The sequence below is a fragment of the Gastrolobium bilobum genome, unplaced genomic scaffold (assembly GCF_033153095.1).
Source record: "Gastrolobium bilobum isolate Gb01-03AN ecotype WA unplaced genomic scaffold, APGP_CSIRO_Gbil_v1 utg4632, whole genome shotgun sequence".
NCBI lineage: Eukaryota > Viridiplantae > Streptophyta > Magnoliopsida > Fabales > Fabaceae > Gastrolobium > Gastrolobium bilobum.
This window is the reverse complement of record NW_026897521.1, coordinates 227,208-245,531: the sequence shown is the minus strand read 5'-3', so window position 1 is coordinate 245,531 and position 18,324 is coordinate 227,208. Positions and strand designations below refer to the sequence as shown.

The following is an 18,324-nucleotide window of genomic DNA, read 5'->3' as shown; positions in this document are numbered from 1 at the left end:
CAATCTGTTATGGACCAACAATACATCAACAACATGCACCACAAGCATACAATGTTAAGACAACGCCTTTTCATTACGCTTTATGTCTTAAGGCTTCTCACCAAGCCATAAGCCCTTAATCACTTGATTCTGACTTAGTTCATTAATTGCAGAAGTTCCACTTCAGCAATCTAAGGTCCACAAACCCCCAATAGCCTACTGTACACACAACACAGCTACTGTTCTACGAAATCCCAGAATATCCGGATATTCTTCGGGACCATATCCGGATATCTAACTGGACATATCCGGATATGCAATATCCGGATATCCAGAATCCCATATCCGGATATCTATTATCCGGATACTCAAAACCCATATCCGGATATCACATATCCGGATATTCATCGGGCACATATCCGGATATTTCACGACAGAATGCAAAAAATGCATTTCGTGAAGATATCCTTCCAAGGTTGGGTTTTTAACGATTTAAAGCACCTAAACATGCATTTCTAGGTGTGTTCAACATTACCCAACAACAAGTTATCATCTTTAAGCCTTAACATGCATCAAGCTTTCATTTTTAAGCATTAAACTCATGATTAAAGGTTGGTATACATACCAAAGGCTTAAAACAGAGAATGGAGGTGTTCTTGGAGCTCAACACAGCCCCTCAAGTCTGACTCAAAGATGTGCACGAAAATAGCACCATAAAGGTTGGTTCCTTAGAGCAAAGTTCCCCACTTGGACCTCCAAAAACCAAAGCCAAGTGTAACACCCCAAATGTAAATACATATAGGGTGCACCTTCATCATGCATTCAACGCGCGGAAGTCTAAATTAAACTTTACGAATGCAAATATCAGAGTGCGGAATGGAAACACATAACCATACTTATTCCATATAAAATTAAAAGCGTTAAAACGTCAATACAAAATAAATAACACTAAACATTATTTAATGTAATCCCGAAAAGATTAACTAATCATAAATAAAAACATAATTTATGCCGCATCATAAGCCCAGTCATAATGTGGTTGTGGTTCCTCTAGCCATTGTGTACTTAGTGCTTCATCGAAATCATAATGTGGAAAAGCTTCTATTAATAATTTCATAGCCTCGGTCCATAGGCCTCTATCTGTTAGATCCTTTAGTTTCTCTTCCCAGGTAGGTGGAGTTTCTTCTTCTTTACGTACCAGTCTCTTACCCTTTCTTTCCCACATAACTTTCTTATTACTTTCTTTCATCTTTTCCTGAAATGGGTGGTCAAGGGGGGTGAGATTTTGGGGAAAATCTCAGTAAGGTTCACAGCTGGAGCATTCTCCAACTATGACGCTTACTCCTGCAACAGTTTATAATAACAATACAAAATGGAACATTTAACATCATCATATAAAAATATCATGCCATCATCATCATCATCATATTCCTGCCGTCTTTTACGGACTTACGGAGATACCCAGAGTCCTCGTCAGGTTGCAACTGGAGTATCAGTGCACAGGCCAACATTTAATAACATGGTTTTAAGTTTCAAAAATATCATAATCACATAATGTAAAGCACTATAAACATATTGCAGTCAGACCATAACTTATCATAGTTTCATAATGGTGGCATACATAGAGAGATTACTTCAACAACTGTAAACACTTACAGTGCTTGTCGTTCTTTACTTGTATACTTTCAACTTTTGATCTCTTTACTTGCCTGTTTGCTCCCTGGACTCCCTAACATCATCATATCATCTTTTAGTAACTTATATAACATTCAACATTTGTGTTTTATCCATGTATAGGTCTCGGCTTTGCAGGTTTAATTACCTAGAGGAGTTGTTTTGCTTACTTACCCACTTGTGTAGGTTTTAAGACATTATTAGGTCATCATAACACTTAATAGAATTATTAAAGATTTCATTCTAGGCATGTATAGGTTCGGCCACCATAGATAAACATCTAGGAATATAATTTTTAAAACATGCTTTCAATTATATTATTAACTTAACATGGTTAGATCCTTTCAACATTAATCAAATAAAACCTCTTTTAGCTACATACCATTCGGCCTTATTGCCCTAAAATACCTAAGGGATTACTTCTAAAACATGCTTCTAACATTATTGATAATTTATCATATTTAAATCCTAGAGCATCATTCAAAACATCATCTTATATATTCGGCCAACTAAGGTTATGATCTTGCAAAATTGATTTAGAACCTAGGCTACTAAACATGCTAATCTAACATCATCATTTCATCATCTTTCATATCATTTAAACATCTCTTCATGCTTATAATTATCATACATGGTTCGGCCTTCTAGGGATCATATACTTAGGATATCACTTTCATGCTTTTACATGTCATTCCTAACCAAGAAGGTTCATAGGCTTACCTTTGATGATGATCAACGACTTAAGGAAACACTTCTTGACCTTTGACTACTTTGAATCTTCTTGAATGAACTTCCTTCCTCCTTGAACATACAAGGCCGCAAGCTTAAAGAGAGGAGAAGAGAGATTTTCTTGCTTAGAGATGAAGGGTTCTTTGGTGGAATTATTAGGAAGAAGGACTAAGATCCAGGCTTGTATTTGATCTTGGAACAATTAGGTATTTCTCACTAACACACTCACCATTTCGAAGCATTCATGGACTTCACAAAATGAACTAAACTCTTTGTTCTTTCCTTTGGTAGTGCCGCGGCTATAGAGGGAAAAAGGAGAGACTAAAGCTTGTTCAAATAGGCAACCTAGAAGCCTTGCCATTACTTGATTGCTGGTAGGTTTCGATCACATTAAATGAGAGTAAGGTGGTGATTTGTTGTCATAGGTTAGATTGCTTAATTTAGGGACAAGAACATGATGTCAATTTCCTTGATTAAGGAAATTTAGTGATTGCTTGATTTAAGGAATTGATGATGTGTGACTAATCGTCATTAAAAGTTGCTCCCTTGATTTAAGGGATTGATGAGGTGTGACTAATCGTCATAAAGGTTGCTTCCTTGATTTAAGAAACAGAATTATTTGATTGATTGACATATTGTCATCAATTTGCTTGATTTAGGGAAAGTGATTGACTACTAATCATCATAATCCTAACTTCCTTGTTTAAAGGAATTTGACTGGCTTGACTTAAGGAAATTCGATTTGCATTTAATGGCTTGAAAATCAAATAAAATCAAATTCATTTCCTACACCTAGGCCGCAGATTTTAAATGCTTGGAAGGAAAAGATTTCCTTTAATTTTGGACCATGATTTATTCCTTAAGATTATGGACCTTTAACCTATTAACCTGACCTAATTTGTGCCTATTTTTCCATGATTTTATGACATTTTAAATTGACTTCTTAGAGCTTGTTTTCTCTAGTAAAACCGTGGGCTTCTTGCTTGTAGGGAAAGAATTCTAATTTAATTCCTAGTCATATAGTACTTCTTTAGGTTTATTATGTCATGGCCTTACTTTGGGCTTTAACTTGATTTGGGTTTCATTTACCTTATTGGACTTTACTTTATCATATAGAGCTTTCTTTGTATCACTTGGACTTGTCCACATTAAATGGAATTAAAACTTCCTTTGTTGGGTTATACTTTGATCCATGAATTCATTGGATCCCTAATGCTTATGTCTTTGGTCCATTGGACCCATACTTCTAATTTACTTAATCATAAACTATTTCATCTGAAATGTCTCGTTTATTAATTATCATAATTCTTCATTAATCATGATACAATATTTAGGGTTGTTATACCAAGCTTCTCACAACCAAGCCAACCAAGTCAGCCCCAAAACCCCTCACCAACAGTGGCTGAGCACTCCCCCAAGCCCACTCTCCACACTCACAAGTCACCACCCAAGTGTATACAAGAAGAAAGGGTGAAGAAAACCAATAAAGGTCACAACTTCGCTCAAGAATGAGGGAGAAGGCCAAAAGAATAGAAACTGGTCAGCCTCCACCAATAACTCACGCTCAAAGTCTGGTATCTAGGGCAATGTGCCCTTAATAAGGGTATTTATAGCCACTTACCCAATTAACACACAGTATTAACTTTAATTGCTACGCTTAGCATTTTAATCCCAAACTTTGGATTATGAAACTAGATAATTTTCTAAGATTTATCATATTTTTCTTATAATTTTCTGAGCACATTTCTGGTACGCGCTTTTCCAAGCCAGTACCGGTTTCCAGCACCAGTTCTCATTATCTGGACTTGAAACTCGTTTTACAAGTCCTACATATTATTCTAGTAATCTTCATGAACTTATTATAATTTTCCGGGATACTTTTTCGGCACGCATTTATATCGACTAGCAGAACCGGTACCTGCACTTTTCTTCCGAAAAGCGACTTTCAGCATTATTACTCACTCACTATAATTATTAAAGCATCATAATAATTATTAGGGTCAATTATGGAATCATTTCCTATTTTCTCATAATTTATTAATTAAATTCCTTAATTAACGGTGCAGGTTCTTACATTTGTCGGAGTCCGGTCTGTCCTCTGGTCCGGTCTGGTTACGCCAAATATCCATGCGCTTTCCAGATATGTGTTCTTTGTTGGTCATCTTCTCCGGCGACTTCTAGATCTCTCAGATCTGTTTCATTTTCTCGCTTGTCGAACCTCCATGGACCTTCGCCACATCTTTCTCTCCGGCCGCGTTATCTTTTCCGGCTGCGTCTTTTTATTTTCCGGTCATCATCTCCGACCGCGACTCAATCTCCGGCCGCATCATCCATCCATCCAATCGTTCCAGATGGTTCACGTTTCAGATTTGCATTTTTTTTTCTTCTCCTGCAGTTTCCTTTTCCAATCGTTTCAGATTTGGCATTTTTTTTCTTTCTTTCATATCTACATTTTTTTATATCGGTTCAGAGTTGTTTCGTTCACATTTCAAATTTCGTTTCAGATTGTTTCAAACATGATCCATTTCCTTTCTTTTTTTTGTCCTTTTAAATCTATGTTTTTTTTTCTTCTCTTATATATTTTTATTTTCAAATCTATCTACTTGTTCTCTTTCGCTTCTCATTTTGCAGGTCCATGAAGATTCATGGAGCTCATGGATTTAACTGTGATGCATCATTTTTTTTGGTTTTTAGATTTTTCTGATGTACTGTTTCTGGCTTGTATTTGGCCACTTCGATTTTATTCCTACATATGTTTGTGGTGTTATTCACGTTTGCCGATGTTTGTTTCAGAATGTTTGATTTACGTTTGATTTTGCCGATGTCCTTCCCGGCACTGTTTAGTATTTTGTGGCTGATGTCCATCCCAGCCCTCCCTTCCTTAGCTGATGTCCATACCAGCACAGTTGATTTCGCTGAAGCTCATTCCAGCACAGTTGATTTCAAGATTTTGGTTTCTATTTTCTTTTATTGCTATTATGTTTTCTTGATTTTTCTTGTTTAAAATGGCAGTTCTCTTTGTTCACTCTCCATCTTGAGGGGGAGTATTAGATATTAAGTATAAGGGTAGTTTAGTATTTCAATGATATTCTAGATCTTTCTCTTTTCTGTTATGCTCTTCTAAATTAGAGCCACTACTGGAAAAGTCGTGAATAACAAGGGAAATTTGTGAGGGAAAAATTCCCTTGCAAACTGCGACGGAATTTGCAAGGGAAAAACAATTGCGAGGGAAAACAGACAAGATTTCCGCTACTAAATTTCTGTCGCAGAATCCCTTGCAGTTCGGTCGCAATTTCGTCGCAATTTGCAAGGGAAATTGAATCCCTCGCAAGAATCATAAGTCTGTGACGGAAACAACGAGGGAAAAAATTGGCGACGAAAGTTCCCTCGCAAAATTTAGGATCTGAAAATTGCAACTGAAATTTCACAATTTCCCTCACAAATTCCCTTGCAAATTGCGAGGTAATATATTCCCTCTCAAATTCCCTCGCAATTTGCGAGGGAATATATTCCCTCCCAAATTGCGAGGGAAACAGAAAATATATTCCCTCACAAAATTCAAAAATAATATATAAATCAAATTTAAAAGGGACAAGGGCATAAATTGGTCGCCGCATCATGTGTATGAGAAAAAATCATTAAATATGTTGCCGCATCCTTTATGGCAGACATTGAGTGCATGTAATGACAATAGTGTCTATGTCAGCTAGTCATAGGAAAGATAAGACTCTGTTGATAATGATGTACTAATAAACGTATATGGGTTCGTCCTTTAGGCACCATAGAGTAAGTTGTAATTGTTACTAGTGATGTACTAATGTGGCTTCTAGCATTGCTCAATCGTTATAATCAAATAAATTGATTTAACATTGTCAGGTTTGAACCTTATGATGAGATCATGGAATTCATTGATAATCAAATATTCCGTAATTTTAAACAAGTATGGAGCACCTGGGGAGACGTTCCTAAAGAAACTCGAAATGGTTGGATGAATGAATTTCTGGTAAGTTATGTATATCTCGTTAATGCTAATGTTTTATTACAAAAATGTATACTAACTACACATTTGTCACCAATTTGTGCGCTAATCGAAAAAATTGGCAATTTACAGAATCATTATAGGTGGTTGCCCGAGGATCGCCATAACCTGGCAGGAGCTTGGCATCACAAAGCCACCACAATGTTCGCAGATAAAATGCATAAAGTAAGACATGACAAGGGAAGAAATGCATGGTGTAGTGAATCATTAAAAATCCAATTGAAAAAAAATGGAAAAACTGTCCTAAGTTTCAAAAGAGATCTGCTCAAAATAAGGAAAATAGGGCCAAGCAGGACACACCCACATATGCTGGAGGGTCGATTCCAATCAGCAAGAATCGACAAAAGATAGTAAGTATAAATTGTTTTCTAGTTCGTTATTCAACAATTCATTCTTGCAACTAATGAATTAATGATTTTCATTTGTATTTCCAGGAGGCTTTTGGAGAAGTGCCGCCTGAAAAGGTTGAATGGGCTACCTTCGAGCGAACTCATTCCCAGCAGCCTGGAGCTGGTCAAAGGCGGTGGTTAGGCCCCAAAGCGAAGCTAATAGCGGTTTGACCATTTATTATTTGACGTTTGTTTTTTCTATGATGGTTTATGTCATGTTTTATATGTCCATATGTGTGTTGGTTTTTCTTTACTTGTAGAAAAATTATCAAAAACTTGAAGAGGAGAGGTCCGCACAGGAGGCGACAGACGGTCAATCCAGCTCCTCCTATTATGATAATGGGAACATCTTGGTTACAGCTGCAAGTGGATTCAACAAGAAAGGAGGGGTGGTGGGATTGGAGGATATGCTAGTCGACTGAAGCCTAGTAAGCGGCCCTCTACCCAGGTTGACAGTGTTTCTGCAGGTAAACTCAATGCATAGTTAATTCTTTTATGTTTTCAATCTCTATTCTATTAATATTTTATTTTATACATTTAACTTATTGTTTTATAATAATAGATTTGCATATGAGCTTAAACGGATGAAGGTTTCCCACTCCCAGATTCAGGAGCAATTGCATGCTACGAAGGAGCAATTGCATTCTACGACAGAGCAGCTAACTCAGCAAGCGGACTTTATGAAGCAGCAAGCTGACATTATGAAATAAATGCAAGAACAACTCCGACTTTTAATGCAGGACAAGGAAGCCAACTACAACAAGTCGAAAAGACCGGCGCCGGATGATGACCCTGATGATGATGATGACTTTGCTAGGACTTTAGAGGCATACTAGTTGTTGTTTGTATGTTTTACTTCTTTTAGGACTTCAGAGATATATCAGATATTTTTTGTATGGTTTATTTTGTTTACAACTTTAAAGACATTTTAGTTGTAGATTTGATGGTTGTTATTGTTCACTTTTGTTGATATACTATTTAATTTTAATTTAATTGTTTATCCAGTATTTTCTTGGATTTCTGTTGCTCAATTTATGTATTTATGTTCATTTGGAATCCTTGTTGTTTACAGGGAAATTAACAAAAGTTTAATACATTTTTTTATTTTTTTATTTTAATTCCAGAATTTGTTGCGAAAATTTTCAAAATTCCATTGCAAAATTCGTAGCCTTTTGCGAGGGAAAATCAAAATGTTCCCTTGCAAATTTTGCAACGGAAATTTAATACACCCCTTGCAAATTCTGTTACGAAAATTTGCGAGGAAAATTATACTTGAAATTTTCGTCGCAATCTGCGACGGGAAAACACTGTAGATAGGACTGTTGTTTGCGAGGAAAATTTACTTTTTTGCAAGGGAACTTTTCCGTAACAATTTGCGAGGAAATTGTCATATGACAAATTTCCCTTGCAAATCTATTTGCGACGAGGGTTTTAGCGAGGGATAGTGTTCCCTCGCAAATTTCGCCGCAGACAGTTTTTGCAAGGGAATTTGGCAGTTTTGCAAGGGAATTTTTCACTTGTTGATTGTGAATTTTCTAGTAGTGAGCTTACATATTGTACAAATGAATGACCACCAATCAATGAAATTAATATTTTTCCTTTTCACTCTTTTACCTTCTAATACATCCTAATTCAGTTAATGTTATCATATGACAAAACATCATTAGTGCAACATAAGAACCAAGTAGAATTAATCTGTTAATAGTGCTAACTGCCTTCGGAAATCTATTGTATTAATGTATTAACATAAAATAAAATTAACATAATAACTGCCTTCTCATTGAAAATGAAAATCGTATGCAGCATATATCATTTCCAACTTTTAAAATGATAATAAATAACTAAGATAAAAATGTACCCACGCGGCATTTCTTTGAGATTACAATACCTAAACAGTAATCTCCATCGGGCTTCCCTGACCAACATCTGCAGTGATCGGAGAATTTTAGCCAGGATTGCGACATGAATATTTTATAAGATGAAATGACTACATTAATATGAAAATGTTTTGAAACTTTTGTGTTGACCAGAGAATCAACTAAAATGAAGAAGAGAAATACCACGAGAATAATTTTATGCAAACCCGCACGGAACCTGAAATAAACATTTATTTACTACCGGACACAATATATAAGACAATAAATTTTTCTTCCACTCCAATAAAATGAATTTAAATTCGTGCAATTTGTTTTTGAAACTAAACCTGTTTTACGCAATCACAGAGGACACACATAAACAACATATCAGAAGTTATGGCGACAAAATTAAAATCCTCAATTGATTGCAGGAACATAACTAACATCCTACCACATAGCTTCAGCAACTTTACGGTGCCCATTTCGCTCTTTGCATTGGTTCTCCTCCTTGTCAAACCGGTATACATTGACATTGCTTCAAACAAATCAAGAAAAAACCCATATCTTAGTTGCCATTGTCTTGTATGTTGCTCACCTTTTCCTCATGAATTACGTAGCATCAGAAATTAGGAAAGATGATCCTGGGAATTTTGCACATCTTACTGGGTTGAGCATCATTGTGGGAATGATGCTGTTCCCATCTAATCTAGAGGTAAATCTTTGTTGGGTTTTAAACTTTATTTAGAATAATTGAAAATAGAAAATGAAGAGTTTGTGGTGAAAGGGTGTGTCCCTTAGGAATTTGTTAGTGGACATTAATGAGTTTAATGTTTTTAAGAAGTAGTCATTATTGTGTTTGGATTTCCTAAGTTGGTCATTAGTATTCATAATCATTTGTTATTGTTTATAAATAGTTCATTGTAACTCTTGTAAAGTGACTTGGCAGAATCAGTAATATAATAGATGTACATTCAGAGTATTGTGTGTGTATCTTGTGTGTGAGAAAAACACTATCAGAGGACCTGTGAATTACAATCTTTACCCTCTTTCTCTCACTCTTGATGCATCATGTTTTAGCTTAATCTCAAGGTTTCAACCCATATATATTGTTTAGTCATGTAATAACAATTAACAAATCTGTAATTAATTTTAGGCACTTTATGTCAACTCCTTTATTCTTGTTTCGAAATTGGAAACTGATTTACCTGCATAACTTGATAAAATTTCCGACTCTTGAGTTTTCAAATGAGACTGCTACTTGTGTCCCATGAGATTGATAGATTAACTATGTCGTTTCGCAGGTTGCTACCATGGGCCCATTGATAACTGCTGTTGTGATTTCTCTGAAGGATTTGTATGATGAATTTATTTCCGAAATAAACCAAAGACAACGTGTTACAGAGGACGAGGGGACGGAAATTGTTGTGGCGGCATGAAGAGACTTGGAGTTCAGTCTCGTTGATACAAAGATAGAGTCATGTGAAGGGTGTATGAAGTGTTTGAAGAAAGACACTTTCTTAAGAAATAAAGGGTGATTTTATGATCTCCAAAGAAAGAGAGGGTGATTTTATGTTAAATTTTCACCATGTGTCCTTTTTTGTTGTTGTTGTTGTTTGGGACTATGTACTTGATGCATATATATAAAATGATACTATATTAAAATTTTAGATCACATTGTCATGTAATTTATCTTTCAGGTCATACATTGATTTAAGGAATATGTTGTTTGGTAATGTGCTATTGAGGTACCACTAATAATTAATGTTTAAAACTATAGATTTTCAAGAGTCTGGTTATGTTGAAGAAATGGTTGAAAACTTAATTTCATTGCGATGATAAATTTACAAAAAATTATTTAAAGTCAATTGTGTAAATTATTAATATAATTAAATTTTTTTTAATCATTAAAAATAAAAATTAAGTAACTAAAACGAATTAAATTGCCGAAACAAATTAAATTTAAAAAGAGAAGAAGAAATCGAGAGAGAGATGCACATAGATCCTTCTGCTCGCAGTATTTGGTATCACTAAGCACAATTTAGAGAGAAAAGAAAATCAAGGCACGTGAGAAAGAGGAAAGAGTGAATGTTAACATTGTTATTGATAAATAGATGATGCACTACAGCAAAAACGTATTTTAGCGGCGGTTTTTTTTAGTATTAGCGGCGGTTTGAACCGCCGCTAAAATTTTTGGTGGCCTTTTTAAAATTGACGTAGATATTGGCGCCACTAGATATTTTGGGGTCGGTTTTACATAACCGACGGAATAACCGACGTTAAAAACAAAACCGGCGTTATATACACTTAACCGACGTTAAAATAAAATATTTTAATAAAATTAATATATTTAGCGGCGGTTTCAAACCGCCGCGAAATTGCAATGCTGTTTTTTTTTTTTTTGCAAATATTTGCTGCTATTTTTGTATTTGCTATTGCTGCTTTTTTATTAATTATTTGCTGCTGTTTTATCTTATAATTATTTATATCATTACAAAAAACATATTATTGATTGATGGAACATTTAAACTTCTGAATCTATTATCATTAAATTTATATATAATTAAATGTAATTCAAGATAAATACAAATAGTGTAACAAATGTAAAATGTCTCACCATTAAAAATTAATATATCCAAATACATGATAAAACAAAGTAAATGTACTTTGCAAATTTAACATAAATGGAATCAAAGTCTCAATTATACTACAAATGTTTAAACCTGAATAATCTTGCAAATCAAACCTAAATGGAATCAAAGTGCCAATAAAACTTCAAAAGTTTAAACCTAAATAATCTATTAGGGCTGATGAGTTGCAGAATGTGAAGGTTGATCACGAGGATTGAACTCTGCTCCCTGCATTAAAAACAAATGAATAACATGTTTAGTAAAAGAAAGATAAAATTATGTATTAAAAAAGAAGCAGATAATTAAAATTAATAATTATAGTTAAAGAAATATTAGTAAAAATATAACACCTAAAATTTTATCAAAAGATCTACAAACTAGAAAAATAAAGAATTTATTCTAATTGAAAGAACAACAAATTTTCAAAGGCAAACTTGATATGCTATGAGGCCAAATTTAAAATCCTAGCCCCAACAAAGTGCTGGACAGAGCATGACTCATGAACTAATATTTCTGGTGCTGCACTACTAAACCATAATGCAGAATTACAAGCCAACACCTACACCAAATAGAGAAATTGAATCTATTGATCACAAACCATACTCAGCTCTAACATGCTTGCTACAATGGAACTACCTTGTACATAGTTTAGCAAACTTTTCCTAATTAATAGTTTACCAAAAAGAATTATTATTATTTATTTTTTTTAAAAAGTAACAAAGTTCCATTTATACTATTCACATACGCATACATATGATCTATGAGTATCTGCTGAAACATATAATATATAGAGCAAATTGTGACCTCAGACACTGCGTAATTGAGGTTAGGTTCATTGGAAGGAATCACATAATTATTTTGAAATATGTAACCTAAATGTCAATGGTAGAAGGATTAAAAAAACAGAATGCCAAGGATGAGCAAGGCAACAGTGTAAGGAACTCTGGTCCCACGCAAGAGGTGCCTACAAGCAATCCCCAAAGCCAAACAGAGACCAAAGAAGATAACAGCATCAATTGACATCAACGAAATATTAAGAGGTACCTACAATATTTGTCGTGTTGAATGACACACCTAAAATATTAAGAATGATATACTGAAAAAGTTGGGCAGAGAAGGAACCTGTTCTTCAATTTTCATATGCTTTGAGAATAACTTGGCAGCATGACATTCTTTCGTGAAAGACCGAAAGCCCCTAGACAAGGATAATTGGTTACTAGGATCGAAAGTCAAATTTTTATAAGAAATATTAACATCAATTGGTCTTAATATTTCAGCATCAATTAAGACCAAAGTCAAACTCATTCTTAATATTTCAAGTCCAACACGAAAAATAAAAAAAGCACCATTGTAAAATTCAAATTTCAAATAGGTCAAATGAGATGGAGTTTGTATTTTCAAATAGTTTTATTTTAGGAATTGTTAAATTCAAATTTCAAATACTAATCGAGGCAATTGTAAAATAATGGTTAAAATATTTAAACTTTAAACATGTGATTTCCCGTAGTGTTTCCAGTGATTATGCGTGGACCTAAAGCACCAATAGTTAAATTACCCTATGACTCCCATTAGTTTCAGTAAATTTTTAAATAAGTTAAATTGTCTATATTCTTAACTAGGTTTTATATTTCTAATTTTATGTTTTTTAAATAAGTCTTTACTTGTTGTAAATAATTAAACTCCATTAACTTTTACTAAATTATAGAGACCTATTTAAAAAATTAAATAAATTATAAAGATTCATATATATGACAGAAAGCACGATTGAATAGGCGAGTTTTCAAATAGATCCTGATATAGTTTAGCAAAAGTTGACAACCGATATTGGGTAAGGGCCTATTTAATTTTTTTTTCAAAAATATAAGGACTCCGATAAAAAAAAAAAAAGAATTTAGATTATAGACTTGTTTTAAAAAATTTGTGAAATTATAAGAAACTACGTAATAATTTAATGCATGAAAAATGAAAGCCAATTTAGAACTAAAATTTGTACATACTTTGCAATGTACCTTGAACTTCTCAGGAAACTGTTTCAGGTGCCAGTGCCTTTTCTGAATTAGCAGAAACAAAACCTGGATCCACACGTAGTTTAGAGATGGAAAAAAATAATGTGTTCGCAAGAAGTCAATGCAAGTCCAACGTGCACCTTTCAACTGCAAAGGATTCATAAAAAATCCTGAAATAGCAAGAATAGGTATATCAGTAGTAATCGCAAGAAACAAAATAATGGTTCAAAAGCCTCTTCAGCTTTCAGAAGTTTCATTCAATTAAAACACATCTTCTGAAGCATTAATAGGTTGAATATTTAAGCTAAATAAAGTACAATAGTAAGAATAGGTTTCAACTAATTGCAACACAAATGGTTACTACTTATTACCTCTTAGCTAGAGAAGCAAATATTGGACAAGCCACGAGAAGTCCAACCAAAAAAGCAGATGACAAAACTCCATCTTCCAAATTGTTCAAGTTAAAATTTCCCCTGCACACAAGGAGAAAAATATATAGTCAAAAACTACTAAATTGCTGAAAATATAGTAAATGCAGTAATAGATTGGTACCTGATATGGAAGAGAACATTATCTGTGAAGGAATACAAAAGTATTAAAACTCGCAGAGTATGATGCCAAAACATGTATATTGTATATAAAGCATATCAAAAAAATATTGAATGAACATTCCACAAACAGCCATAAGTTCGTAACAATGTGGAGTTCCAATGGGAATGCTGCAAAAATAAATAAAATTAGTTAGACTCATTAAATACTTTCTTTAATTGATAATACGAATAGATGAGTGGGATTCTTTTTCCTTCAATAATACGACTTACATGAATTGGGGGGGTATGCTTCCCAATAAGAAGATCAAGCAAAAGAGTGCCGAAGCTTTATATAACACTTTCTGGTGTTAATCTCCCTACAGAACAAAGAAGAGTTATAAGAAACCCTGGATCACCCAATTCTTACAAAATATTGATGATTGAAAATTTTACAATGCAAGACAGATTTTCTATCAAATATTGCACAATGCAATACATATGCAAGAAGGACAACTAATAACCATAGGCATCATATGACTGCTTATGAAAGAATATTATAAACCGACTCTTAAATATTCAATGAGCTGAGCACTTCCAGTTTGGATATAACGCATTATGCAAAGTAAAAACCCCCTTAAAATCACAGAAAATATTTGTCTTGATGATTCTCGTTCTAGACAAAAAAAGTAAAAATAAAAAAAATATAAACTTGAACACCAAATTTAAAGTACAAAATGAAACATATGCCAGAGTTTGAATCAGAAGAATATTTACCTTGCAGCTTCAGAACGAGGATGTGAATAATACCCTGCATGGTGACCAAGGTCTTGAACAGAAGGCCCAGAAGCACCATGAAACAAAAAATTCTTCTCAACTACGTTTCCAGGGACAAAACCAATAGGGTCACCTAGTTTTATGTTAGCTGGATCTTTTAGAAATAGGTTAAGGCATAGTTTCCACGTTACATGTACAAGAGAAATGGGCTAATAATAATAAGCATATGGATTCAATTTGGATAATTCAGCAAAGGATTACACTAAATGGTTGCATTAAAATGAAGGATACTCTCCCCACAATTGTAATCTTTCTGAACTCCCTTAAGAAAATACATATGACAAAATTACATGAAATGAAGGTGACATCGAGCGTAAAAAACTTATTAAGAATGGGTAAGTCACCCAATTTTCATTTTTGTTACAACCAAACATGACCTAAGAAACTCTTATTTCAATTGACAGACGGTCTCTTGTAGGTACTAAATGTTGTAGGCACCACCACAAAGGTTTAAGTTTTTTCTTGTGAAGCTCATGTGACAGGCAAAGGATCATAAGCAAAAGGAAGCAAGATTAGATCATCTTTTCTTCTAACTGTTAATCCAAAATCCTCACTCATGTCCAATTCTTCACATTTCATTCCATTGGGAAGCTTCCAATCAAAGTGGTACAGCAACATTGCAAGAACCATCTCAGCACTTCTCAAACCAAATGTGATTCCTGGACACATTCTTCTTCCAGCACCAAAGGGAAGGTACTCAAAGTTACTTCCTTTGTAGTCAATTGTGCTATCAATGAATCTCTCTGGATAAAACCTCTCCGGTTCTGTCCAGTACTTTGGATCTCTTGCAATTGCCCAAATATTCACTATGACTTTACTTTTGGCTGGAATGTGATAACCATTTATCTCACATGCTTGACCACATTCTCTTGGCAGCAAAACACCTGGAGGGTGTAACCTCAGTGTCTCTTTGACTATTGATTTCAAATATTTGAGTTCATTGATATAATTTTCATCAACCCTTCCTTTCATATTGAATACCTCTCTCACTTCAGCTTGTGCTTTCTTCATTACTCTAGGATCCCTTAGGATTTCTGCCATTGCCCAATCTATGATTGTTGCTGTTGTCTCACCTCCACCACCAAACATGTCCTGAAAAGTAATTATCAATAACGTTAAGTTAATGCCAGGATGTCCAAAGATTGCAGAACTTCAATGATCTCAATCTCATATGTGAGATATAAGATATTCAAGGTCAAGTTTTAAATATTAATCTAATTCTACAGCGGTGAGCAAGACTATCTTCATAAAAGTATTTTCAAGAGGTTATTATCCTTACCTGGATAATGGTGTTGATATTGTTTTTAGTTAAGAAAAAATCCTGGTTGCTACCATCCTCATATTTTAAGAGAACATCTACCAGATCTTCTTCTGCTTCATCTTGGTCATCTTTAGCTTTTGACTTTGCCTCTTTATGCTCATCGATGATGTTTCCTGCTATCTCATCATTTTGTCTTTGCAACCTCTCAAGCTTAGGCCTCAAACTTGTGAAAAATTGCAGCCATGTAATAGAAGGAAACAAATCACCTATGTAAAAACCTGCCGCAAGCTGCATTGATTCTTTTAACACTGCTATGTACTTTTCTTGGTCTTTGCATTTCTTGCCAAAGGAAGCCCTTGAAAAGATTGTATATATTGAAGAAACTATTGCTTCAGTGAGGTTGATTGGCGATCCTTTCTCTGAAGCAATCCTTTTGACAAGATTGGAGAGCTCTTCTTCTCTAATTGGTCGGAATGAGTTCACACGTTTCAGACTTAAAAGCTCCAATGTGCAAATTTTTCTTAGCTGTCTCCAATAATTACCATAAGGAGCAAAAACTAAACTTGTGGAATTATGAGACAATATTTCTATAGCTAGGATTTGCGGCCTTGTTGCAAAGTTAATATCATGGGTTTTCAGCACCTCGCTAGCACACTCGGGTGATGAAATGACAATAGTAGAAACCTCTCCAAGTTGAAGATGCATCAAGGGTCCATATGTTCTGGCCAAGTCTCTTAATCTTCGATGGGGATGTGAGCTAAACAAATTGTGTATATTACCAATAATAGGTAGCTTTCTGGGCCCGGGGGGTATGTTATAACTTGAGTCACTTTTCTTGGGTTTCTTTCCTGCTTTTTGTATAATAAGGGTTATGAGGAGCAAGGAGAAAAAAGCTGATATGTAAATGATTAGTAGAGCCATGGAAAGAAACAGATTAGTATCGTTATTCATATCCTACTATTGTCTGTTTATATAGGCAATATTGAGCACTCTCCTTTACTTTTGTTGTACCTTTTATTTCGTATTTCAATGTTCTTTAACTCGTTTTCCACAATAAATTAAAATAAAATGAGAGGAATCGAACGAGGTACATGCTTTGTATTCAGGGTGTGCAAATAAAGTCGCTCGCAGATAATGTTAATATATGATTCATTTACATTTACGGTATGCATCACGGCAGGTATAACAACAAGTTTCAATAAGAAATTGAAAGTTGTCAAGAAGCATGCCATGAATATGCAAACAACTTTTCTTGACTTTGAAAGTTTAAAATTTCTCTTAATGCGCATTAAATTTTTCTATGGATGCGTACAATTTGTAAAGGATTGAATTGACGATATGTACACGCTTCAACAAGTATTTCCCTAAAAAATAAATGGAGTAACTCTAGAATAATATACAAGTTCTATAATATATACATTAAAAATATTTCTATAGCCACTTTAGATTACAGCAATTTCTTTCTAACTAAGTCTGACCATTAAATCATAGTTATAACAATAAAGTTGTTGTTACAATCACGGCAAGTATACCGGTCGTACAAGTAATAAAGAGTGAGTAAGATATCGTCCCACGAAGATTGAAGCACCAAGTACTATTCGCACTAGTCACTTTAATTTGGACAATTTGTTTTAATTGTTGAGAGTAATTATTGAATTAAAATAAAATCAAAAAGTAATTGTAAAAGCAATTATCAAGAATATGCAAGAACGATTAAGGAATTATAATAAAGAACTGTTGCCAGAATACACTTAATCTTTAATCCCTCTTTATTAATTTGAATTAAATATTATAATTAATTAACTCAATAGTTCAGACAATTGATCATCTTCTGCAATTTAATTTGTTAAACACTAATGTCTTTGTGTATTAACTTTTTTAACCCAATTAGAATCCTAATGTCTTAGTAATCCTTCTTGAATTAAGCATTAAGTTCAATAAATTAAGAAATCTGCAATTTATACAAGCCTGTGTCTAGATCATGAACAATTTGTTATTTTACCCCAATCAGAACTAAAACCTCAATATGTCTTTGTGAGCTCTAACCCTCAAAACCCTATAAGATTGATCCAGTCTAATAAGGATATAGAAATTTCATTCAAGGTAAAATTAAACTGATTGAATTAAAAGAATTATAAAAACATTTCAAATATCATAAAGGGTTCACATCAGATCTGTGACCCTAACTACAAAAGAAAACTTGACAGATGGCTTAAATAAAATTTGGTGGGATATATATATATATATATATATATATAAAACTTGACCAAAGAAACTATTTGCTTGGCTAGCCCATGATAATCAAAATACACTCCTTTGATCAAACCAAATGCGTGAAATTAGAAGTCTATGGAAATATACTTGAAAAAATATACTATTAAGATTGGGGTGAGTTGTAAT

General features: G+C 34.0%; 1 protein-coding gene across 1 annotated transcript; it reads right to left on the bottom strand.

Annotated features, from left to right (window-relative positions):
* Positions 1 to 15,134: 15,134 nt before the first annotated feature.
* Positions 15,135 to 16,845, bottom strand: LOC133307615 (cytochrome P450 71D11-like). Its single transcript, XM_061508158.1, has 2 exons — positions 15,943 to 16,845; positions 15,135 to 15,755 (listed from the first exon to the last, which is right to left on the bottom strand). Exons 1-2 carry the CDS (start codon positions 16,843 to 16,845, stop codon positions 15,135 to 15,137), a joined length of 1,524 nt encoding a protein of 507 aa, XP_061364142.1.
* Positions 16,846 to 18,324: the final 1,479 nt, after the last annotated feature.

Bases quoted from the DNA above. Each gene is read 5' to 3' on its own strand.
- LOC133307615 (XM_061508158.1), bottom strand. From the start codon at position 16,845: ATGGCTCTACTAATCATTTACATATCAGCTTTTTTCTCCTTGCTCCTC. The intron at 15,756-15,942 runs GTAAGGATAATA...ATTACTTTTCAG, and splicing joins ATATCAACACCATTATCCAG to GACATGTTTGGTGGTGGAGG.